The sequence below is a fragment of the Mastomys coucha genome, unplaced genomic scaffold (assembly GCF_008632895.1).
Source record: "Mastomys coucha isolate ucsf_1 unplaced genomic scaffold, UCSF_Mcou_1 pScaffold14, whole genome shotgun sequence".
Taxonomy (NCBI): domain Eukaryota; kingdom Metazoa; phylum Chordata; class Mammalia; order Rodentia; family Muridae; genus Mastomys; species Mastomys coucha.
Window position 1 is genome coordinate 75287363 of NW_022196896.1, and position 25032 is coordinate 75312394.

Sequence of the window (25032 nt, forward strand, 5' to 3'; positions counted from 1 at the left end):
CCCCCCCCCCCCCCCGAACACTGGGGATCGAGCTTTCACAGGACTAAGGCCTTTCCTCCCATTAATGTCCAACAAGGCCATCCTCTGCTACATATGCAGCTGGAGCCATGGGTCCTTCCATGTGTACTCCTTGGTTGGTGGTTTAGTCTCTGGGAGATCTGGGGGATCTGGTTGGTTGATATTGTTGTTCCTCCTATGAGGCTGCAAATGCTTCAGCTCCTTCAATGCTTTCTCTAGCTCCTCCATTAGAGACCCCATGCTCAGTCCAATGGTTGGCTGTGAGCTTTTGTACTTGTCAGGCACTGGCAGAGCCTTTCAGGAGACAGCTATATCAAACTCCTGTCAGCATGCACTTCTTGGCATTCACAATAGTATCTGGGTTTGGTGACTGTATATGGGATGGATCCCCAGGTGGGGAGTCTCTGGATGGCCTTTCCTTCAGTCTGTTCCACACTTTGTCTCCATATTTGTTCACATGAGTACTTTGTTCCCCTTTGTAAGAAGCACCCACACTTTGGTCTTCCTCTTCTTGAGGCCTGTGAATTGTATCTTGGGTATTCTGAGCATTTGGGCTAATATCCACTTCTCAGTGAGTACATACCACGTGTGTTCTTTTGTGATTGGGTTACCTCAGTCTGGGCGATATTTTCTAGTTCCATCCATTTGCCTAAGAATTTCATGAATTCATTGTTTTTAATAGCTGAGTAGTACTCCATTATGTAAGTGTACCACATTTTCTGTATCCATTCCTCTGTTGAAGGACATCTGGGTTCTTTCCAGCTTCTGGCTATTATATATAAGGCTGCTATTAACATAGTGGAGCATTTGTTCTTGTTATATGTTGGAGAACTGAATCAAGAACACATCAAAATGATCATTCACCACAATCAAGTAGACTTCATCCCAGGGATGCAGGGATGGTTCAATATATGGAAATCCATCAATGTAATTGACTACATAAACAAACTCAAAGAAAAAAACCACATGATCATTTCATTATATGCTGAAAAAGCATTTGACAAAATCCAACACCCCATCATGATAAAAGTCTTGGAAAGATCAGGAATTCAAGACTCTTACCTAAACATAGTAACAGCAATATACAGCAAACCAGTAGCCAACATCAAACTAAATGGAGAGAAACTTGAAGCAATCCCATTAAAATCAGGGACTAGACAAGGCTGCCCACTCTCTCCCTACCTATTCAATATAGTACTTGAGGTTCTAGCTAGAGCAATTAGACAACAAAAGGAAGTCAAAGGGATACAAATTGGAAAGGAAGAAGTCAAAATATCGCTATTTGCAGATGATATGATAGTATACTTAAGTGACCCCCAAATTCTACCAGAGAGCTCCTAAACCTGAAAAACAAATTCAGTACAGTGGTTGGATATAAAATTAACTGAAACAAATTGGTAATACCACTCATATACTCTGACTTCATCTTGATTTTATTTGCCTAAGGTATTTATTACTCTTTAGAATTGCTGTATTTGATTACCACATTTTATCAACATTGACTTGATACTTATTGGTACCATGGGAACAAGTACTCTGACTTCCTTGTGTACCTTTTTAGACTCTTAAATAGTTAGAAGAGTGCATGGTGCCACCATAGACACTCAGAAAACACTTAACCAGTAAATGCTTCTCTTTAAGAAGCTTATAGACTGATTAGGAAAGTTGGGCATATCTAAAAATAGTGATGACACAGTACGTACATTTTTAAGTTTTTCAGGAAGCTACGGGTGAAGTTTTATGCAATTTTAGAGAAGATTCTATGCTAGAAGACTGTTAAAGGGATTCCAAAATCCTCTGGAGGACAGGAAAGATTGGCTGGGTACCGTGAGGAAGCCTGGGCCTGAATTTACAGTAGTTAGTTGCTGGAATGTGTAGAAGGGGTTTTAAGACCATGGCCTAAGATTCCAACTGGAGCATGCTGAGAGTCAGGTTTAGAGGCCCTACACATTGTTTGTAAGTTACAGAAAGCTACAAGTCATTTCCAAGTAGACTAGTGACATCATCAGAACCCAGCTTTAGATGAGCTGTGAGGGTGTGGCTGCCTTAGGACCATTCCTTCAGTGAGGAAATTCGCACAGCTGTCCAACAGTTCACTGGTGGTTGGCTTCCTGTCCTCTCTGCAGTGTTTATACTTTCGTCATTTACCGTCTGGCAGCTTTAGAGAAGTCACCAGGCCCTCAGACTGAATTAGCCCTATACTTGCCTGTGTGTGTGTGCCTCTACATACACTTGAATTGGTTTTTTTTGTGTTTGTTTTATTTTGTTTTTCTCTTGGTGTCCAAATACCTTACAAAGCCAACTTAGGAAGGATTTATTTTGGCTTACAGTTTAAGGAGAAGCATGATGATCTCTGACGTTATGCCATCTGTCCTTTGCTTGGTCCCTGTGTCCGAAAGGTTCCACAGCTTTCCCAAACAGCGCCACCAGCTGGCACCAAATGGTCAAACATCAACCCGTGAGGAACATTTCACATTCACACTGTCACCTTGGAAGATTTCCAATTCTTGTCTCACTAAGCCCCTCCACCTGCTCTCTGGATCCTGTTGCCTCGTGTGCCCAGGGACTCTTGTGGAAGGTATCTCCTTGGAGGTCAATCCCTAGCCCACCTCTTTTAGAGTTTTCTTTCCTCATCTCAAGTTGCTTTTCTTCCTGTGTTCCTGCTATTCTGGGGGGCCTCTCTGTCAAGCCCCAGCCTGACCCTGCTACTCTGACTAACTCTCTGTTTGTGTTCGGCTTTCGATGCTCCTACTGGAAGCTATCAGCATTTCCCCTAATCAGTGCAGCCACCTGATACCCTGGTCCCTTGATACCACGGCATCTGGTCCTGCTCCTTCCTAGTCCAGTGCACACTAAGCAGGCGATCTTGTAAAGTGGCAAATCTGATCATGCCTCTTTGTTTAGGAACCTTCAGGAACAATGGCTCAGGTCTGGAGAATGTCAAAAGGTCCCACTGCTCTGAGTTTGTTCTCCAGGCTGAAACCCTCCCTCGCAGTCGTAACAAGAGCTGGTCCTTATGCCTGCTTCTCCTGTTCCCTAACTCCTGTCCACCTGACTTCAGACACTTTGCATTAACTTTGAACTCACTTCCTCTTCCCTTGTCTTCCACCTTGCATAACCACGTGTAGCCATGAGCTATGGAAAGCTTGTCTCTCTATCACAATGTCCTATTTACCAGGCTGCCAGCTCCTTCCCAGCAGAGATGGTGTCTGTTTTTTTTTCCCCCTCTGCCTTTTTCAACCTAGAAGAAATTATTTGGAGACATTTGCTTGATGCATGGGAAGATTTGAAAAGGATAGATGGCAGTGGAAGAGGAGACGTGAGAGTCACAAATGGCATTGTTGACTAAGTGCCATGTGGTCCTGTTTTTTTCACCCTTCCTATCACATTTTGAAAATTAATGTAACTCTTAGGGGGAATTATATACAAAGTGTCTATTTGACTATGATTAAGGTAGGACATGGCACAGAACAACAACAACAAAAAAAACTTTTACTAATTAAATAAACATACTCATTTCCAAACTCAGAGCAACTGTCACAGTTATTCTGATGTTCATGTTACTCTTCAGTGATGCATTGGAGACTAACCAAAAACTTCACAATGCTAAGCTCTAGCCAACTTAAGGTACCGTCTATAAAGTGTAATGTGAACCTGGGCTCTATATTGCAGTACAGTGTAGGTCAAAAGCCACTAAAAGGAAGAAGTAGTCTTTGATTCCGAGCTTGTGACACCACAGCATTGTGTGTTGGTTACAGTAGATGGGAACATGGAGTGTTGTGGTTCACTTACTGCCTGATATGGAGCTTGTATGGCTAAAAACACATTCACCTATAAAATGAAATAACTTATCTTTCCAATCAGTTTCTCTGCCAGGACTATTACTCTACTCATGCTTTTAGTCTTGATTTGGGAAAGGTCTGAAGTGAAAAAAATCATGTGATGGAAAAGAGCCCCCTCTGTGCCCCTCCCTCCTTGTGTGTTTGCCTGTCTGTGTGCATGTGTGTCAGCCACGATCTAGATGGGCTCTAGGTCTTGGGTATACAGTGTGAATTATTCACGGAGGCACACAGCTTTGAGTCATGCTTATATGAAGTACCTTTCTTAATTACGTTGAAACAAAGGACTAAAAGTGAGTCAGTATGCTGTTTTCCAAAACACGGGCTTTTGAGATGAACTTACGGAGTCTTTCTTTGACAGGGCAAATACATGGATATTGAATTTGACTTTAAAGGCGATCCGCTGGGAGGAGTGATAAGTAACTGTGAGTATTTTTGCTTGACTCTGTATAAGCCAGTTGAGAATAATAAAACAAGCATTTTTACAATAGTGGAAAAAATTTAAATACGGTGTCTTGAAGAGATGAGGTCTGTTTACCTTTCTAAAAAATTCTAGCCATTGAATTGCAGATTGCTTTATGATATAATGTGTATATACATGTATGCATGCATATACATATATTGTTTGTTTTGTTTTGTTTATTTTTTTCCCTTTTTATTTATTCACTTTACATTCTGATTGCTGCCTCCGGTCTTCCAGTCCCCCCCTTTACTCAATCTGTCCCCCCATTCTCCCTGTCCTTCCTGGAGAGTGTGGAGGCTCCCCCTGGGTATCCCCCAGTCCTGATACATCAAGTCTCTGCAGAGCTAGGCGCATCTTCTCCCACTGAGGCCGGACAAGGCAGCCCAGTTAGGGGAACGGGATTCACAGGTAGGCAATAGATTTAGGTACAGCACCTGCTCCAGTTGTTGGGGGACCCTCGTGAAAACTGAGCTGCACATCTGCTACATATGTGCGGGGATGGGGGAGGGGATCTAGGTCCAGCCTATGTATGCTCTTTGGTTGGTGGTTCAGTCTTTGAGAGACCTAACAGTCCAGTTAGTTGATACTGTTGGTCTTCCTATGGGGTTGATACTGTTCGTCTTCCTATGGAGTTCCTATCCCCTCCAGGTCCCTCAATCCTTCCCTCAGCTCTTCCATAAGACTCTGTGAACTCTGCTCAATGTTTGGCTGTGGCCCTCTGCATCTGTTTCAGTCAGCTGATGTGTAGAACCTCTCAGAGGACAGTTATGCTAGGTTCTTGTCTGCAAGCATAACAGTATCATTAGTGTCAGGGATCAGGGCATGCCCATGGGATAGATCTAAAGTTGGGCCAGTTATTGGTTGGCTATTCCCTCAGTCTCTGCTTCATCTTTGTGTCTGCATTTCTTGTTGACAGGACAGATTTGGGGTTGGTAAGTTTTGTGGGCGGTTTGGTGTCTTTATCCCTCCACTGGAGGTCTGCCTGGCTGTAGGAAGTGACCACTTCAGGTTCCATATGCCCACTGCTCGGAGTCTCAGCTAAAGTCACCCCCATGGATTCCTGGGAGCCTCCCTCATCCCTGGTCTCTGGCAGGTCTTAGAGATGCTCCTCCTCTCCAGTTCCCAGCCACCCGCCCTCTCTCCTGTGTCTCCTCACAGCTCCATCCTGAACCTGCTCCCCCATTCTCTCTCTCACCCATTTCTCTCCCCACCATCTATTGAGAGAGAATCTTAATTGTCTCATCCAAACAGACCTCAAAACTCATTTATCACTGTGGCTGGCTATATTGTTGTTAGAGATTAATTTACTACCTTGGGGAAACTGTTTCAAAATCTACTAAAGTATTTATTGTATTTATATCTCACAAGTCTTTAAGCTAATCTAATGTGAAAAAAAATCCTTCAAGACTGATTTTCCATAACAAAATATATTCTGTGATTAAAAATAAAATCTAAGGAATTTATTAATTAAGTTTGTGGTGCTAAGATTGAACCCAGGGTCTCACACACCCTGAGCAAGTGTGCTGAGCTTTACCTTAGCGCTAAAATATAATTGATTTGCTGTTATTGTTGTTGTTGGTGGTGGTCTGATTGTTTGTTTGAGACAGGGTTTCTCTGTATATCCCTGGCTGTCCTGGAACTCACTCTGTAGACCAGGCTGGCCTCGAACTCACAGAGATCCATCTGCCTCTGCCTCCCAAACGCTGCTTTCCAATGAAAGGTGTGCCCATCACCGACCAGCTAAATTAATAACTTTTTAAAGGAACCTTTATCTGATACAATGAGCAGACCTTTACCTCGGATGTTACTTAGAGAATTGTCACCTCTCTTCCAGGATAGCTAGATAATAAAAATGTAGAGCTGTTAGTAAAACCTTGAATCGTTAGCTCCTTCTGAGGGTGGCTGGAGTATGGAAATCCGTGGGACTGGACAAGGGCTGCTCAGTAGCTCCCAGGCCAGTGTTTGTAGAATGTCAGGAGTGAGCCGTGCTCTTTGACTGGCTATCATGTGCCTGGGAGCCAGGGAGCCGCAACGCGACCCTGATGCTTCTCCTTTTTTTGATTTTTTTTTTTTTTTTTTAAATTTTAAATGTCATTTGTTTGAAAATTAATTGTAACACAGGTGTTATATCAGCCATTATCTCGCTATCCTCTTGAGTATTCTGGTTGTTTTTTAGGCTCAGAACTCCACTCCAGAGTGCTATAGGAATGGTTAAAATAAAAACAAATATACATATAGATTAGATAAGAAAATGACAAAGCTAAGTGTTCAGAACACCTCCAGTGGTTTGTTACAGTAATGATATCCCTTTTATTTTTAAGAAGATTTACAAAAATTTAAATTATGTGTATGTGTATGTCTGTGTCTGTAGATGTGAGTGCAGATGCCAGGAGAAGGTGTTGGATCCCTTAGAGCTAGAGTTAACAGGTTGTTGTGAGCTGGTTAATGTGGGCGCTGGCAAACTATCTTGGATCCCCAGAAGAGCAGCAAGCACTTTTTTTTTTTTTTTTTTTTTTTTTTGGTTTTTCAAGACAGAGTTTCTCGGTATATCCCTGGCTGTCCTGGAGCTCATTTTGTAGACAAGGCTGGCCTCGAACTCAGAAATCCACCTGCCTCTGCCTCCCAAGTGCTGGGATTAAAGGTGTGCGCCACCACCACCCGGCTCCAGCAAGCACTCTTAACCACTGAGCTGTCTCTCCATCACAAGTGTTCCCTTGCCAAGTGAAATATGTTGCTGAATCTGAGATATAAAATGAGGGAAATGAGCCATGATCTGGTGAAAGAGGAGATGGTTAGCCCCAAACCCTTGAACTCCAAGCTCTTCATGAGCTCTTCCTGATCAACCCTAGGGTCAGCAGAGAGCTGGGCAGAAATTGGTGTTTTAAGTAATTTCAACATACTACGTAGCGAAATTTGTGAAGTATGTTGGAGGAAGGAAGGAGAGGGCAAGAATGAGAACACATGTACATACTTTTGGCTGTTTATGAGTATATGAAGGTCAGAGGTCAATGTCAGTTTTAGTTTTTGGAGGTCAGAGGTCAGCATCTTTATTTCCTCTCCACCTTATTTTTTGAGATGAAATCTTGAACCTGGAGCTCATTGATCTGGCTTGATCTCAGGCTAGCACATGCCAAAATTCTTGTATCTTTATCTCCCCAGGGTGTTGTAGGGTGCATGTCCCCGAATCTGGGTCTTTATCTGAGTTCTAGGGATCTGAACTTCTGTTGTCATGCCCTTGGGGCAGGTACGTTACCAGCTGAGCTATCTCCCAGCCCCCAAGTAGCTAACTTTTATAACAAAGATTTCATCACACTTCACAGACAGGGCTATCATTCTCTCATCTTTGAAATACTGTTGAGTTCTGCGGTTCTTTCCACTCGGCCTTTTGCAGTTCTTGCATGATTTAACTTTTCGTCTTGGTTTGCCTGACTATGTACTTTTGTGTGTTATTCATTTTGATCGTACATATTTGTGAGAATGTATCATTATGGGGAAAATGCCTTGAAGGGAAAGTTCGAATATGAAATGAAATTGGGTAGGATACTGCAATTTAGATTAGATGATTTTATATGCCAAATATGGAAGCAAAGTACTCGCGCAGCGTGCATATCCTGTAACCAGAAGCAAATGTGTGTGACCCCTACCAGGCTGCCTCGGCAGACTTCCTGCAGTGTATGGCAGCTGATGAGAGCTGTCTAGGAGACGGGGTGACTTGAGTTTAAGACCACCATTTTTAGGAACAATTAATTTTAATTTGGCAAGCTATCCATAAATCTTTAGTACTTTCCTTTTACAAGGCACATTAACTCTAGTTATTAGATTATTAACCTTAGTTATTACATTAGCTAGTTATTACATTGGTGGTAGCATTAGGTTCCTCTTTTCATCACAGAACCTGCCGATGAACATCCTGGAATGATTTAGTCAATACTGTCCTTGACGAGTCTATGAAGATAATTAGAGGCTACTTCATTATAAATATGAGAAAATTTTGGGCTTGAAATTTAAGTTCAAGTTTTAATCAGAAATGTCTCCTTGACATAAGAGTCGGAAGATTCTTACAGTATCCATGGAGAGTAAATACTAAACACTTCTTTTCCGTTAAGTTTAATATGTTTGTGTGAATGAATTTCATATGGTCTTGGTTACTGTTTGTTCCCACAAGAAAATTGTGCAGTGGGAACACCCTGGTATTTAAGAGTATCCTTTGCTTTCGAGCGGACAGGAAAGTTCACCCCATATAGACCAGGCTGAGTCACGGTGGTCATAGGAGCTGCTGGGCTGGCTCCAGTGCATGTAAAGCAGTGGCTGATTCCTCTGGCCATGCCCAGGACAAGTAGCTTCTTGCAGCCTGGAGAAGAGGACAGACTTTGCTGTTTTGTGGAAGCTATACGTTTCTTCCTTTCCCAACAACCACTAGTAAAAGCACAAATTGTTACTGGCTAAAATTATCACCCTAGGGAAGGTGCAAGACAGTCGTATACCTGGGAAGTGGAAAACAGAGGCCAACAACTCAGCTCCGGCCTTCTAAAAGAGATAGGCAATAAAATTGTAAGTCTGCAACCCACTTGAAAGTTACAGATCCCTGAGGGCAGTGCTGTGAGGAAGGAGGCGTGATTAAAATGGAAGGTGCCAAATGCTTTCTTCAGTTAAGAAGATAAAAGAAGCATGGAAGCACATGCAGATGTTCTACCCACCCAGAGCAGCATTGCTCCTAGTTGGTGAAGGCTTGTTGGTCACATTTCTAGTCAAGTGCTTGTATTTAAGGTTTTCGTGTGCTGCTGCTGCTGCTGGTTCTTCTTCTTCTTCTTCTTCTTCTTCTTCTTCTTCTTCTTCTTCTTCTTCTTCTTCTTCTTCTTCTTCTTCTTCTCCTCCTCCTCCTCCTCCTCCTCCCCCTCCTTCTCCTCCTCCCCCTCCTCCCCCTCCTCCTCTTCTTCTTCCTCCTCCTCCTCTTCTCTCTTCTTTCTTTTTCTTCTTTTCCCTCCTCTCTGTCCTCCCTCCTTCTCCCTCTTCATCCTCCTTCTTTTCCTTCTCTTCCTCTTCTTCCTCTTCCTGCTCCCCCCCTCTTCTCCTTCTTTCATACTCCCAGGCACTTTCTTAAATCTGTGGTGCTTGGAAGCAGTTAGACTGGAAAAATCTGATATAAATTTCAAGGGTTTTTATCTGATCAAAGAATAACACAGAGAGGAATCTGTTCTGAAAATAGTTTCTATTTTCAAGTAAACCATCTAATATGTAAACTAAGGTGAAGACTCTGGCTGCCCTCATCCCATTTGGGTGTCAGGAACCTAGTGAAATAATGCCTCACGTGACTAACTTGGAGAGACACAGGCAGTCCTGGCTGTCCACTTTCATCATTTGGGTATCTGTTTCATGAGCACATCTCTTCCTTGTTTCTCACATGACCTCTCTGGTGTTTCTTCAAAGACATCAAGTTATTGCACTTCTCTGGCCCTCTATGTCTTCATCCTTGAAGTGAGATTAGTAGTGTCTAGCTGTGTGAGGATCTGTTATTCATCAACTCTAAAGTGCTTGTTGTGGGGCCTGGCATGTAGTGAACACTCAATAAATCTGTATTTTCCATTATTACATACCAATTTGTTCATTGTCTATTGCCTTCCACCAAATATATAGTCTGTAAGCATAGAGGCAAACTATCTATTGCTGAATAAGCAGTAGCTGAATAAATCTGGCATCTGACACACCACACACACATACACACTTTCACACACACACACACACACAATACTATAACATGTCAATATATGCCTTCAGATAATTTAAGAAGTAAAGCTCTAGATTTAGTGTATAATTTTATCTGTATGTTTGATATTTTGGTAATCCTGGAGATTGAATTTAGGACCTCTTGGCTCTGTACTGTACCACCAAGCTGCAACTCCATTCTTTTTTTTTTTTTTTCTCTTACAATTGTACATGTCCCCACACTAAGTTGCAGGAGTATGTAAAATTGTAAAAGTGAGGTTTGTTGGAGTCGATGTCCATGGCTTCTCCCTGTGGCCATTGCCCCATCTGTCTCACTGGACTGAAGAGCGAAGCCATCATGAATGTGATAGGGAGAACCCAGAAGGGGACAGGCCACACCTGCACCTCATTCCTAGGCCTGCCTTGCAGTCACCCCTCCTCCTGCCCTGGGGAGGAGTGAGGAAGGATTAGGTGAGGCTGGGGAGTCTCCCTGGGGAATATCCTCCCAAGACACATGAAGGCAGAGGAATGAGCTGGCCCTTCGCGGAAGGTAGAGATGGCATTGTGCTTTTGATTTCTTTCCTCTTGCATGTCTTGTGAATTTATGGTACAGTTGTTTGTTGCTTTTCTGTGTTGTCTCCTCGTGGCTTATCGTTTAACCTCTCTGTGGTACATCCTTACCATTGTAGTATGTGCAACATGGTTGTACTCTTTTTTTGTTGTGTAAGACATACAGCTTTGTCCTTTTATATACTACTTTTGAACTTATTGATGGCAAATCATTGATTAGGAATGAAACTGCCCAACCCAATTCATTGTCCAGGGAACTGATCTAATTTGTTTCTTGACACCATATGTGTGAGATGGATTTGAAGAACCTTATAGATCAATCAATCATCGAGTTCTTTTTTTGTTTGTTTGTTTTTTTGTTTGTTTGTTTGGTTGGTTTTGTTTTTCTAGACAGAGTTACTCTGTGTAGCCCTGACTGTCCTGGAACTCACTCTGTAGACCAGGCTGGCCTCGAACTCAGAAATCCACCTGCCTCTGCCTCCCATGTGCTGGGATTAAAGGCGTGCGCCACCACTGCCCAGCTAATCATCAAGTTCTTGGTAGCTGGTGAACATCTACCTACCTGCAGATAGTATCTGCTTTTAATATGCCTTCTGTAGGACTACAAATCATTACAAAATTAGGCTAGCGTATTATCTTGTGTGCAAAATTAGGCCGGGCTTCATTCACATTTTGATCTTTTTTCCTTATGTGTATATATGTTGGATGTGTATATGTGTAAAATCATCTTCAGTTGTTCTTCTACCTTGTTCATTGAGACAAGGTCTCTCAGTCAAACTCCGAGTTCATGAGCATGGCTAGTCTCACTATTTAGCTTATCTTGGGACTTCTGTCTTTTAAGATATTTTAAGATATTATTACAAGCAGTCTACCATGCCTGCTTTGTGTGAGTCCTGGAGATCCAATCTCCAGCCTTCATGTTTTTAACAGAATTGTAATGATTTAAAATCTCTGTCCCTAATAGATGATTATATTTTGTATTTTCCAGTGAAAATATTGAGTTCTGCTGAGCAATTCCTGGTTATTGGGTAGTTGGAGAAGAGGCAGGCAATTATTTTAGACAGGATAAAAATGGTTAAAATTGAATAATAATGATAGTTTCCTATATTACAACCACATGCAGTTTGAATTAGTCTTTTGCTTTAATGGCAGGGCCTAAGTTCATTAGCTGAAAATCTACGTGTTTTCTCAAAGTGTTCATCATGAACCACCAGGGGGAAGGTGTGGAGTCTCTGGGGCACTCAGCACTCTGAGTCCTGGACTTTCAGCATTATCTGTCCTACCTCACTGGTAGAACTGGGATGAAGATGATACTTTGAGAAGCCTGCATTGAGAGCTTGACGGCTTCCTTATTCTTGTTTCCTCCTTTGATGCTCTGTATTGACCTAACAGTAGTAACAACCATTGATGAGATCTGATTTTTCCTTAACTTCTAAACACCTGCTGGCTTGGATGGTCAGTTATAAATAATGTGTGGTCTTCACGTTCCCCTCCTGTCCATCTGGACAGTGACTGGAAGGGAAGGGCAGCAAATACTTCAGGGGAGAGGAGTAGGGCTCTGGGACAGTGCCTACAGCTGCTTCTTTTCCATTCAGTATAAGGCTCCTTCTCTTCCTAGGAGAGAGAGCGTGTGTGAAATGAAGACATTTTTTTTCCAGACTCTCTAATCCTTTTGTTATTCTCCAGGATAAAGAGATTTTCTTCTTCTTTCCAACCCTTTCGTTCTTTTTCCTCATTTTGATTCTTTTGTCTGTTTTAAAAGCCTCCCATCTTCCAGCAATCATGGATGTTTTATTTCTAAGACATGAGCAGGCACATGAACATCTTATGGATTCGCTGATAATTTTTTTAGAATCAGAAAGCCCTTGAAGGGAAGGCTGGATTCTTTGTGTCAGTAGTCAGCTAGTGGTGGCCTGTTAGGTAGGAGAGCATGTTCTGCTTCCAGGGTTTCTTTGTCCCCATCATTTCTTTCTGCTTGAACTAATAAGTTTATCTCTACATAACGTGAATTTATGTCGAACTTTACATCTCGAGATACAGTTACGTTGGGATATCTGGAGATTTTTCACATGCTCTGTGATACGAAGTATCTGGTATCTAGTAATAAGTTCTCTCAATCTCCCTGTCAGAGGACCAGCCAGTACTGACAGGAGTTCCACAGGCAGAAGAGACCTGGTGGCGGTGGTCTGTTTTCACGTCATTCGGGGCATATGAAAGTAAATTAACATGGTCAGGTGAGAAGTCCCTACAGTGAACTGAGTGTACTCTCTACTTTAAGTAATTCTTTGCTATGGTTTCATGCTGTCCCCTTGTGTTGGTACATGCTCATTTAGCACAAAACGCCAATAGGGAATGTTTCAAGCATTTAGTAAATAATTTGGGGCAAACATCTCCTCTAATTTCTTTTCTACCTAGAAGCTTATGACTTCATGACAACTCATAAAGAAACGGAAATAGGCTCTGGGGTGATATCGTAAGCACTCTAAGTCGTAAAACCTTCAACTGCCTTGTAGGAAAAGCTTCCTAGTTTTGTGAGGAGTTGCTTAGCGAGTTCAGGGATTTTTATATAAAAGCCTGTCATTTTCCAAAATGCTTAAGGGTTTTTTCCTTTTTCTTTTCCCTGAAAGATTTCAGAGCTTAACCATGTACCCCAGTAACCAAAGCTCTGGGTTCACACTGTGAGATACAAGTGGCCATTTTCTCATCTATCGAGTAGATATGTGAGAAATGATGTGTTAAGTACTGTCACCCACTCTTGTCCCCATGACTAAGGGGCTACTGTTAGGTAAGCAGCAGACTGTGAAGGGAGATATTTATTATTTATTTACAATACTTAGGGATCTGAAAAGAGGCTGGAGTTGTTAATTACTCTGCCTTCCTCACCCTCACTGTCCCAGTCATAAACAACTTGTCATCCCTCCCTGAGCATGTGTGTATGTGTGTGCATGTGCATGTGTGTGTGCGTGTGTGTGCGTGTGTGTGCATGTGTGTGCGTGTGCATGTGTGTGTGCATGTGTGTGCATGTGTGCATGTGCATGTGTGTGTGCGTGTGTGTGCATGTGTGTGCATGTGTGCATGTGTGTGCATGTGCATGTGTGTGCATGTGTGCATGTGTGTGCATGTGCGTGCATGTGCGTGTGTATCTATGTGGGCATGCATGTGCCATGGGCCTGGGTAGAGGTCAGAAGATGATTTTGGCGGTTGATTCTCTCCTCCTTCTTTGTCTGGGACAGGGTATCCTATTCACTGATGCAATACCAGGTAGCTGACCCATGAGATTGTGGGGATTCCTCTAGCTCCTTCTATCTCGCTGGAGATGATGTCAGGAGCACAGGCATGCACAACCACATCCGGTTTTACTTGCATTCCTGCTATCTGAACTCTGGTTCTTAGACATGCTTGTCAAGTGCTTCATGCCCTGAGCCATCTCCCCAGCCATCAGCTTAGCCTGTCACCTGAAAAGACTTCTGTGTTGCTTTGTGTGGCACAGTTCCTAATGTGTGATACATAAGCCAAGAGGAGGAAAGCTTTCTTTCACGTCTGCTCCCTCCTGACGAGTTCCTGGTGCCTAGTGGGTGAGTGGTGCTGACTCCACAGTAGGAATGGGTGTGTGAATGGACAGAGCAGGATACAGCCCTTGTTTGTATTTCCCACCTAGTCAGTTACTTTCTCCTAAAAGTAGGGATTTCCTTTCAGGACTAGCTCCTCTGTGAAGCATGGGTCCCTGGGTTCTTTGTTTTACAATTGTGCAGTCCTGTTCTGATCTCTTAGAAGCTTGACTGCTTGACAAGTAAAACTAGACTTTTAACCATTTAGTTTTAACCATTTAGTTTTCGGCACTCATGGATACTCAATTGTTTGAAGTTTCATTTCTTCAGAGATGATGAGCATTTCAGCTGCTTTTCCCCTAAGTTACGCTGATCTGTGCTTTTCACTTTCTACGCTCCCTTTCTTTTCTAAGTGGCAAGTCTTCATTATTCTTCACCCACAGTTTAGAGGCATCGCGGTCTCTCTAGTTTCGTGACCGCCGGAAATGACATAAAGTATCCGCAGGATCTCATTTCTAATACGTTTGTGCTTAAATATTTTTGTTTGTTTTTCCAGTTGGCTTAGGATAGGTCTTGAGTTCCATCTCTTCATTCTTAAGAAACAACCTAGTATATTTAGGATGCTCTAGATTTCCCATTGTACATAGCTACATTGTCAAGTTCTCCTCACCCTGCAGCCTCAGATGCTCTTGTAGATCCCTCACATCCAAATGGAAAACATCAGTGAACATTGCCAGGGAGGGAGCCTTCATGGAAATCTTTCACCCGCACACCCGCTAAATAGCATTTGGATTTTAATGTGATTTCGACTTCATGTGCCAATAATATAAGGACACAGACCTGATGGTTTAGAATGTCACTGCTATAATGTTTTATAGCTAGAAGTGTACATTTATAAAGATGCATTTTAGAGTTAAAATTGGCCCTTCCCAGCAGAGCTCAGAACCCTCTTTTGTGTATCTGGTGAGGAGGTAGCAGGATTTGAGGCGGGAGGAGACTACTGTCTGTAATTCCGTCATAATGACTCCTTTCTGGTTTTGTTGTTGTTGTTGTTTATTATTATTATTATTGTTGTTGTTGTTATTACTTTTTTATTTCTGGGTAAAAATATGAAAACTTGATGAGGCCTTAAGTTTAAGATATGGAAAAGTACCTGGAGTTAGTAAATGTATTGTCAAATAACATGAAATCCTAAAACTTGAGGATCTAGAAAACCCAGTCTAATTCTTCCAAAAGGTACAGGGTACGTGTGGAGCCTGGAAGCTGCACCTGGGTCAGATGGTCTGATGTCAGATATGAGTTCCCAGATGAGCCTGCATGCTCGGCAATACCATGATGCCTTATAAAACAATAGTGTCCAAGAGGCACCTACGGACTGGACTGTGAGGCTTGGTTTTGATTTTTGGGTTTTTTTTTGTTTTTGTTTTTTGTTGTTGTTGTTGTTGTTTTAGCATTTTAATTCTGTGGATCTGGATGGATACATTTCAGTACTTTTATTTGTAACATTACATTTTAAAGATTTTAATATGACCATTAAAAAGAGGATATCAGTATTAAAAGCTGTTGTCTTGAATGGACTTGTTGGATGTAACTGCTTAATTTGGTAATTTAGTTGATTTCCGTTGAGTTGTGCTTCTTTTTTTTCAAGTCGTTTAAAATATAATTTCTTTTATTATTTTATTTTATTAGTATGAAACCAATGAAAGAGAAAGCAAATATATATATTTGAAGGTAAAATAAAGTCTATTCAATTTAATTTTGGTTGTTTTTTTTTTCCCTTTCAGATCTTTTGGAGAAATCTCGTGTTGTTAAGCAGCCAAGAGGTGAAAGGAACTTCCATGTGTTCTACCAGCTGCTGTCAGGCGCCTCCGAGGAGCTCCTCCGTAAGTCCATGGTTCTGGGGCTAGGTTTTTATTGTCGGAGTGCATTCTGAAGCATTCTCTACAATACTCAGTCTGTATGTTTCCCCTATTGACATTTTTATATTGTCTTGTTCTGGTTGCTTCTACCACACCCAACATTTCTTTCATATTTCTCTATCTCACCAGGACCAAATCATATGCCTGCCTCATAACCCCTCAGAGGGGTTAAGGTCTCCTCATAAGTTTAAAATCAAAATCAAGAACTGTATTATTTAAGGAAATAAAATTGTACAATGTAGTAAAGGTCTAACAGTTGTATAAGAATTTTCTTGGTAAGGATTTAAAAAGCATGGGGGAGTGAGCGGGCTGGGCAAGGTGGCTCAGCGAACAAAGGCACTTGCCTCCAAGCCTAACACCCTGAATTCCATCCCTGGGACTCTCCTGGTTTAAGGAGAAAACCAAACAAGTTTTCACCTCTGCACCCTTGCCATAATACAAGTACATGTGCATACATACGTATACTTGCACATGTATACTAAAAAAGTAATAATTTTTTAAGTCATAGGGAAGATATTTGTAGCTATTCAAGAGTTAACAATCTGCCTTTTAGAGATTTTTAGAGAATTAAAAAGGTCACAAGGAGCCGGGCGGTGGTGGCGCACGCCTTTAATCCCAGCACTTGGGAGGCAGAGGCAGGCGGATTTCTGAGTTCGAGGCCAGCCTGGTCTCCAGAGTGAGTTCCAGGACAGCCAGGGCTATACAGAGAAACCCTGTCTCGAAAAAAACAACAACAAAAAAACAAAAAACAAAACAAAAAAAAAAAGTCACAAGGAAATTATTTAATAGCTATTGTCTACATCATCAATATTCAGTAGCTATTGGCTACATCATCAGTAGTTCACACAAGAAGAACTGAGGAAGGTCTGAGGAAGGGAAGCCCTTCCATTTGTTACGTTTCTTATATCTGTGACTAAAATACTTAGGGAGAGGCCATGTAACAGAGGAAAGGTTGCCTCCGCTCATGGTGCAGGGTGTGAAGGCAGCAGCAGCATTTGCAGTTGTAGGAGTGGGGCAGTGAAGCTGCTCACATCTGGGCAGACCGAGACGAGAGCTCAGAGAAGTGAATAGTGCTGTTCACGATGTTTACTCTGGGCTCCATGGATGGTGCCACCCACATTTCCAGTGTGTCTTCTCTCTGTTAAATCTACCTCGAAACATCTAGCGTTACATCTCTTAGGTGATTCTAAATTCAGTCGACACTGAAAATTGACCCTCACTACCAGGCTCACTGATAATCAACAAAAGCACATTAGAACTCATTGAATCACCCACGAGGCATATATTAGCAAAGTGTGGAAAGGATAAAGGTGAGAAGCTTGCTTTGCTTTGTAGCTTTGCGGTCTGCTGGTCTAACGAGAGCAGCTGACTGTCAATAACAGTTCCCCTCAAAGAGTCTCAAAAAGATCAGAGTCTGTAACCTGTCTTATCATCTTTGGGGATATATCACTCCAGAATAATTCATAGGAATCCAAAGCCAATTTATATGAAGGGCATTTTCCATTCCCTTGTGCCCGCCAACCCTACATCACAGTATCTCCCAGCACCGGTTACAAAAGTGAGTTTTGATCTTTGTGCATCAGTTTTTATTGTTGACTTGATACATAGCACAAAGGACATTTTATCTGGGCGGTAAAAAGTGAGATTGTGAAGAGGGGTCCATGTATTGATATAACATATCAATTTGTATGCATGACTCCACAGACAAGCTTAAGCTGGAGCGGGATTTCAGCAGATACAACTATTTGAGTCTGGACTCTGCCAAAGTTAATGGTGTGGATGATGCTGCCAATTTCAGAACTGTTCGGGTAAGAAGTGCCTCCATTACACTGTAAAATGGGTAACCCTGTACTGCTTAGCCAGGACTGCTTACAGTTCAGTTTTCTTTACATTGCAATTCATGCTCCCCAAGGCTCTAGATACATCCAAGAATTCATTACATTTTCATCAGTTCGGTCTTACACTGTCTCAACAATCATGTAAGGTTTTGAAAGCCATGTTTACTAGAGCATGCTGTTTTGCCATTTATAAAAATGAGCCTTCATCTATTGTCCTGGGACTTGGCTCTTTGTGTGTATTGAAATTCTAAGTAACTTTTTAGCCAAAGTTAATTTTCAGATGTGAAATCTGCCTTTGGGTCCTGTTAGGTTGAAAGTGTTTTTAGGCAGAAAATCCCGTTTTTAAACAGATTTAGAAAATGACAACACATTAGAAGACTCTGCATTCCTTGTTCATTAGAAAAGAAGTGACTTTTCCATAACACTCTGCTTTCTGTGGCACACACTTTCAAAATTACTCCCATTATGACATTATGGTAACTAGGATTTACTTCCAAATGAGACAGCTGGGGCTGGGGGAAGGAGGGGGAGGAGGTGAAGCAAGATTGGCAGCAGTTAATGGTTGAGGCTGAATGAAGGGATGTGGGGTCCTCCCCTTGTTCTTATTACTCATGTATATGTTTGAAATTTTCCATAACAGAAAGTGTCCGTTCCTCCCACTGCTGGGTAGAACACAGTTACACACATACAGAAGACGATAATGGCCGCTGTTCTAGGGACGAGTGCATCTCTCAGTGTGCCGTTGTGTAGAACTGTATAAACACCCGCATATGGAAGCAATAGTCTGGACATGATTTTGTTTAAGACTTGAGTCCAAGGCCAGTTCTGTAACCACTTTGCCTGGCACATAGTTGGCACTCCGTATGCATTTTGTGAATGAATGAGTGTCCCCTGCACCCTTGGGGCACCTCACCTTTGCAAGCCAATGTTTTTCTTGTATATAAAATAAGCAACGTTGTTTCTATTGCTGGAGGTTGTAGAAACATCTTGCTTGGTTTTTTTCCTAGAAGCAGAAGACCAGTGTGAAAAAAAAAAACAAAACAAAAAAACCAACCGGGCATCTATGGAAACCAGCTGGTTGATTTGAAAGGGAGGGGGAGGGGCACTGAGGCTCGGCTTCCAGCCCCTTCTTCTATCCTCCTATCTGTGTACCACACTCTGCCATAACTCTGCATGGTGCCTCGGAGGCTCTTAAGTCACAGTTTGGATCCACCTGTCCAGATAATTGCTAGGTGCTTTAATTTTTTTTTTTTACCCCAGAAATAAATCTGTAATGTTGTTCTTTAAATTTCATTATTTGTTAAAACAAGCAGACAGCAGTAACAGGTACAGAAGTGTAGAAAGAAAACAGGTGCTTCTCTCCTCCAGAATGCTATGCAGATCGTCGGCTTTCTGGATCACGAGGCTGAGGCCGTCCTGGAGGTAGTGGCTGCCGTTTTGAAACTGGGGAACATCGAGTTCAAGCCTGAATCACGAGTGAATGGTTTGGATGAAAGCAAAATCAAAGATAAAAATGGTAAGTCAGTGGACGAGCAGTTTGGCTTAGGGAGCCTTCTTTGAACGTCTGCCCAGCTTCTAATCTAGAAAGCAAGCTTTGGACTTATCCTAGGTTTCAAAAAGCCTACTAGTGAAACTAAACCTAAATACCACCGCAGTGAAGTTCTCGCCCTTCTGATTCATACGTGTTTATATACTTGAGTGTGATTTAGAGAGAACAGCTTCGGACTTGATAATGATCATGAGTAGCATACAGACTCACTGTCTCTTGTCTGTCCTTCTGGACTCCCCAAACAGAGTTAAAAGAAATTTGCGAGTTGACCAGCATCGACCAAGTGGTTTTAGAAAGAGCGTTCAGTTTCCGAACAGTTGAAGCGAAGCAGGAGAAAGTTTCAACCACACTGAATGTGGCTCAGGTGGGTAAACTGTAACATGCAGAAGAAAGCTTTTTTTTAAGTGGTGGTATTCCACATACTGTTCTAGGTGTTGGGAGCAAGATGGTAGATACGTGTTGCTAGGATAGCAAAAGTTATATTTTTATATTATGCTGAGGAACATCACACAAGGTTCTCGTTCTAAATCCCTGACGACAGTCCTAAGCCTATCTCCCCAAGGCTGCTCACATGCCTGATATATCTTAGCTACAGGTCAGGACCAGTTTCAAACAAAATTCTCTGATTAGAAGGTCAGGATCCTGGTGTATACCCAAGATGACGTCTCTCCAGATGTGCAGGGCAGAGCATTGCTCTTGGTCTCTGCTTATATTCTGTCCAGTGGGTGTTATGGGGTCTCTCCAGATGTGCAGTGAAGAGCATTGCTCTTGGTCTCTGGTTTCTGTTCTCAGGGAGCTGAAAATGAAAGTAGGGGAATGCTAGATAAATAGTCAGATACAGAAAATGTTCTAGCAGTCAGCATGTGCTAAGTACACAATGATAAAGAGAAAGAGAACAGAATAGGGAAGATTGATATCCATAGGGGCAGGAAGGAAAGGCATTCAGACTGAAAAGTGAGCTGTAACCACCAGGAACATCCCCAGAAGTGGGCATGATCTACCTTGTATTCCAAAGGGTCCTTCTGGCTGGATGTAAAGAGCAGAGCCTGAGGAAAAATAAAGGCAATTGAGAGGGACACCCACTAATCCGGAGCTAGATGGTTACATTGGAACTGGGGCGGGGGTGGGGGTGGCCTTGCTGGGTCTGCTTTGAAAATAGAGGCAACAGAATTACTGATGTCTTAATGCAAGGTAAAAGAAGAGTGACTTGGGGATTGATTCCATGTTTTCGGAGAAGAGAATAGGTAGACATCCCAATGGTCAAACTGGACTCTATTCCACGTTGTACTCCCACTGTGGTTCACATACCAGAGAAGTCTTCCTACCAGAATTCAGGCTGCTTCTACAGAGGCGTGTATGATGATAATGTAAACGCACTCAGATGGCATCGGGAGACCTTTGTGGTGTGAACCCTTTGTTCTGCAAGTTGGACATTTTTCTACCGGTTGGTGCTGATCTGGGCTAGAGTTAAATGGCCTACTACTGCTCATACGGGCCTGCTTCATTTAGTCAACTGTATCTTCTGGTCTCACCCTCCTTGCAACCAATCTGTGGGTGCCCTGGAACCATTGCATGGGAGCCACTGTAGGACTGCAGGATGGAAATCGTTCATCCCTTCTGTTCCTTTCTGCTCCCCTTTGTTTTCTCTGTATTTCCGAGGCTCTGGAAATGCTTTGCCATATGGAGGTTAGCCAGCTGACTCTTCCCAGTCAGATAGTGAGCAGTTGACTTAATGGGAAGATATTGAAAGCATGCAGAGTACAAGGCCAGACAGGAAGCCTTATTAGAGAAATTAAGACCGAGAAAAGCTTTTTGGAGAGAGAGGAGGGTCTAGATGACAAAGAATGAACAGAATGGTATTTCAAAAAGAAAGACAGGTTTGGAGCCTGAGGATCAGGATCAACCAGGCTTGGCTGCAGCGTTAAGTGTCGAGATTCAGAACATGGCTGGCAAGATCAAGTTGGGCTTGGAGAATATGTACAAGAGGATCTCAGACTTGGACACCCATCATAGTTACTGGAGCGGCCTGGCTATTTTTTTTATTAATTTATTTACTTTTGACCATACCTCCAGAGAGGTGGATACAGTGAGCTGGGGGAGGAGTAGGGTTTGGGATTCTGACACAAGCAAGGGTGCTACTGCTGAAGTGTTACCTGTAGAGAACCATCAAGTCTGGACATCAGCAGCCAGAGGAGTTGTTATAGGTGAGGTAAAACCATGAAAAGACCTGTGTTTCAGAAGGCCCCATGGGAATATGTGGGTTTGGGTCTGTTTCTAAATCAACCACTTCCTGACCGCTTCTTCCGCTGCATTCTGGCTCTTACCCACCTTCTGATGGAGGCCTTTGTGTTAATGTGATCTCTTCTGCTCTGCTGAAGGCTCCCCATCTGTGTCCCATCTCAAGCCATGCTTGATATTGGCCACTTTAGAAGTAGTCTCCACCAGGGATTTACCTCTGCGAGCATCAGGTGGCTGCAGAAAAACACATTTTCATAGTGTGCTTAGGGTCCGAGGTGGTGAATCGACATGAGAAGTGATCCTTAAATGGGAATTCACACTCCTGCCCTTCCTGCTCTGGAGGTTACAAGTGTCAAAAGTACACGGCTTGCTCCCCCTCCTCCCCTTTCCTCTCTCCTTTCTTCCTTCCCTCCTCTCTCCCCTTCATTCTCCCCTCTTTTCCTCCTATCTTCCCTTCTCTTCTCTCTGACCTTCTCCCTTCCCTTTCTTGAATTTCTAGCAAATTTTCTACTTTTTTTTTTCTACTCCTTGTTTCCAGGGTCTCCAAGGCAAACAGGAAAGGGTATTTTTTCAGAGCATAGGGAGGGGAGTTGAAAGAAAGGTGGGGGCTGGGGGAGAGGAGTAGAGGCCAGCCATGAGCACTTGGAGAGAGAGGGGAGGAGAATGGGGAGGAAGGGGGAGCAGGAGCAAGAGGAGAGAGCAAGAAAAAGAGGAGGGGGCAAGCAGCCCCATTTTAGTGAGTCAGGCACACCTGATTGTTGCCAGGTAACTGTGGGGCGGAGTCTAGACTAAATGTCAACAGTCTGTAAGGTTCACAACTGTTTTCAAAGAACAGCAGAGCCGCTGGCTTTCCTCAGCCAAGGACAGTGAGGCTGCTTATACATGGCATTAGTACTTACAACATATACTTGGCGCCCAGGGTATTCAAGAGGATTGACTAGGTTTTCTCATCAAAGCTGCGCTCTCCATCCAGCCTGTGGATTCTGGATCATTAACGTGTGTGTGTGTGTGTGTGTGTGTGTGTGTGTGTGTGTGTGTGTGTGTGTGCGTTCTGCCTTGTGTATGCCTCATCCCTGTGAACCGCTTTAAAGTATACAAATAAGCATATAAAAAGTACTTTACCTTCATAAAATTTCAAAAAGCTCATTGTAGAAGATTTTTAGATAATATTCAAAGCTGAATGAAAAACAGTAAAATTTTAAACCTACATATTTGATTGTTACTAAGTTTTTGGATTTAGAGTACCATCTTTTTGTTTTCCTGTTTTTGTATTTTATAAGATACTCTATAACATTACGTCCCTATTTGCTGTTTAGGAATCTTTTGAACTTTGTTACGATGGGGTGGGGAGAGGAAAGATTGTGTGTCAGCATTGCAGTTATGGCTCAGTGGTTGGAGGGCAAGTCATTTCTCTCCTCGCTCGTGCATATCCTGGGCCTTAATCACAGGCAGCCCAGCACAGCAGCTTTCTCCTCTGAGGCATCTCATTGGCCCTAGTTTTTAGGAATTTAATATCTTTCCATGGGTAAAATGTCCTTCCCTTCTTTGAATCTTTTGAAATATTCTACATATTCTTCCGGATTATTTTATCAATTATACTTTCTCTTTTTATGGCTTCAATTAAAGAACTGGGTTTGTCATTGAAAAAGTTTATCAATTATTTTATTCTGACCTATTTTATTTCGTTTCCTTTGTATGAGTGTGAAGTGGGGGCCCGTTACTGTATTAAGGATACAACTTTTCAGTTTTTTTCCTACAACTTGAGTGTTCAGTTGTTCAGCTCTGCAGTGATCCTTCTGAATGTAACTATATTACATCTCTCTCATGAATGTTCATTTTCCTATTCTTGGGATCCTCTCTTGGTTTTTCTTTGTTCTGTATCATTAGGACAAATATTTTTGTGGCAAAACATTCTGTAATATTGGAATTAATTTCCTGGGATGCAAAAATGTAGTCTGGGTGAAAAAATTGCCTAATTCTCTTTTAAAGTTTGACTATTTAGCCAATATGTAATAAAAACTGTCTCAAGGAGAAATTTGAAGTAGTCTAAATATTTTTAAAGCATTTTAAATATTTTATAGAAATTAAGCATTGTAGCATTTTGTTAGTGTTAAGTTGTTCTTTTTTTCTTTTTAATAGGCTTATTATGCCCGTGATGCCCTGGCTAAAAACCTGTACAGCCGGTTGTTTTCATGGTTGGTAAATCGTATCAACGAAAGCATTAAGGTATTGAATCTCTCTAAGACACTATTTGTAATAAATAAATGGTATTCACAGTGCAAACATTATTTTAAAGAAGCTTAGATATATAAGCAAATATTCAATTACCACTTTAAAAGGTGATTCTTTTTGGTTTTTTTTGAGACAGGGTTTTCTTTGTGTAGCCCTGGCTATCCTAGATCTCACTCTGTAGACCAGGCTGTCCTTGAACTCAGAAATCCACCTGCCTCTGCCTCTGCCTCTGCCTCTGCCTCTGCCTCCTCTGCCTCCTCTGCCTCTGCCTCCTCTGCCTCTGCCTCTCTGCCTCTGCCTCTGCCTCTGCCTCTGCCTCTGCCTCTGCCTCTGCCTCAAGTGCTGGGATTAAAGGCATGCGCCACCACTGCCCGGCAAAAGGTGATTCTTTATGATGGACTGATCTTGCATAAGACTGAACTTGGCCAGGAGTGTTGTTTCTCTTGCTTTCCCGTGTGCTCTGGCTCTCACTGGGGACCAGACTCGTCTCGTGGTCTTCGCAGAGTTTCTGGGTAGTTGTGTGCACTTCACTGAAAAGATGACTTTTTCTTTTAGATACTTATATGATCTACATTAAACATGTTTAGAGAGAGTTAATATGATCTTCATTGGGTATTGAGCAAGGTGACCATGAAAAGCTTTGTGCTTGGTCAGAGTCCATTCTTTTTGTTTCATAACATGAGGCACCACCAAGACCTTCGGTGCCTATGTCACTATTGTTAAGTTTCTGAAGGATTCCACACCAGTACTCCTATCTTCTATGTTTTTAACAGAACAACTGAATTATTGTTTTAGTTCAAAACAATGTGTGCAAGTCTGTGCCTCTTGGTGTTATATCATGCCTGCATTATCTTATTAACTTGAAATGTTTTTTTAAGGCACAAACAAAAGTGAGAAAGAAGGTCATGGGTGTTCTGGACATTTATGGCTTTGAAATATTTGAGGTAAGATATTTTAAAAAAAATTAGTACTACTGTTATTAAAGTAGAATAATTAGAAATGAAGTCATATTGTTTAGGCAATTCATTATAAATAACTGTACCTTGAATCATGTAAGCTCTTTGCAAGTATAGTCACAGGGTGTGTGTGTATGTGTGTGTGTGTGTGTGTGTGTG

At 42.2% G+C, this 25032-nt stretch overlaps 1 protein-coding gene across 3 annotated transcripts in view; it reads left to right on the top strand.

The window, feature by feature from the left end:
• Myo1b (myosin IB) overlaps window positions 1-25032 on the top strand; it is a 170520-nt gene that overhangs the window by 102118 nt on the left and 43370 nt on the right. For all 3 annotated transcript variants that reach the window (XM_031367437.1, XM_031367438.1, XM_031367439.1), the window contains exons 7-13: window positions 4219-4282; window positions 15926-16024; window positions 17765-17868; window positions 19267-19414; window positions 19693-19811; window positions 23825-23911; window positions 24796-24861. In XM_031367437.1, coding sequence (XP_031223297.1) covers window positions 4219-4282; window positions 15926-16024; window positions 17765-17868; window positions 19267-19414; window positions 19693-19811; window positions 23825-23911; window positions 24796-24861 — 687 coding nt within the window. The remainder of the gene's footprint in view (window positions 1-4218; window positions 4283-15925; window positions 16025-17764; window positions 17869-19266; window positions 19415-19692; window positions 19812-23824; window positions 23912-24795; window positions 24862-25032) is intronic.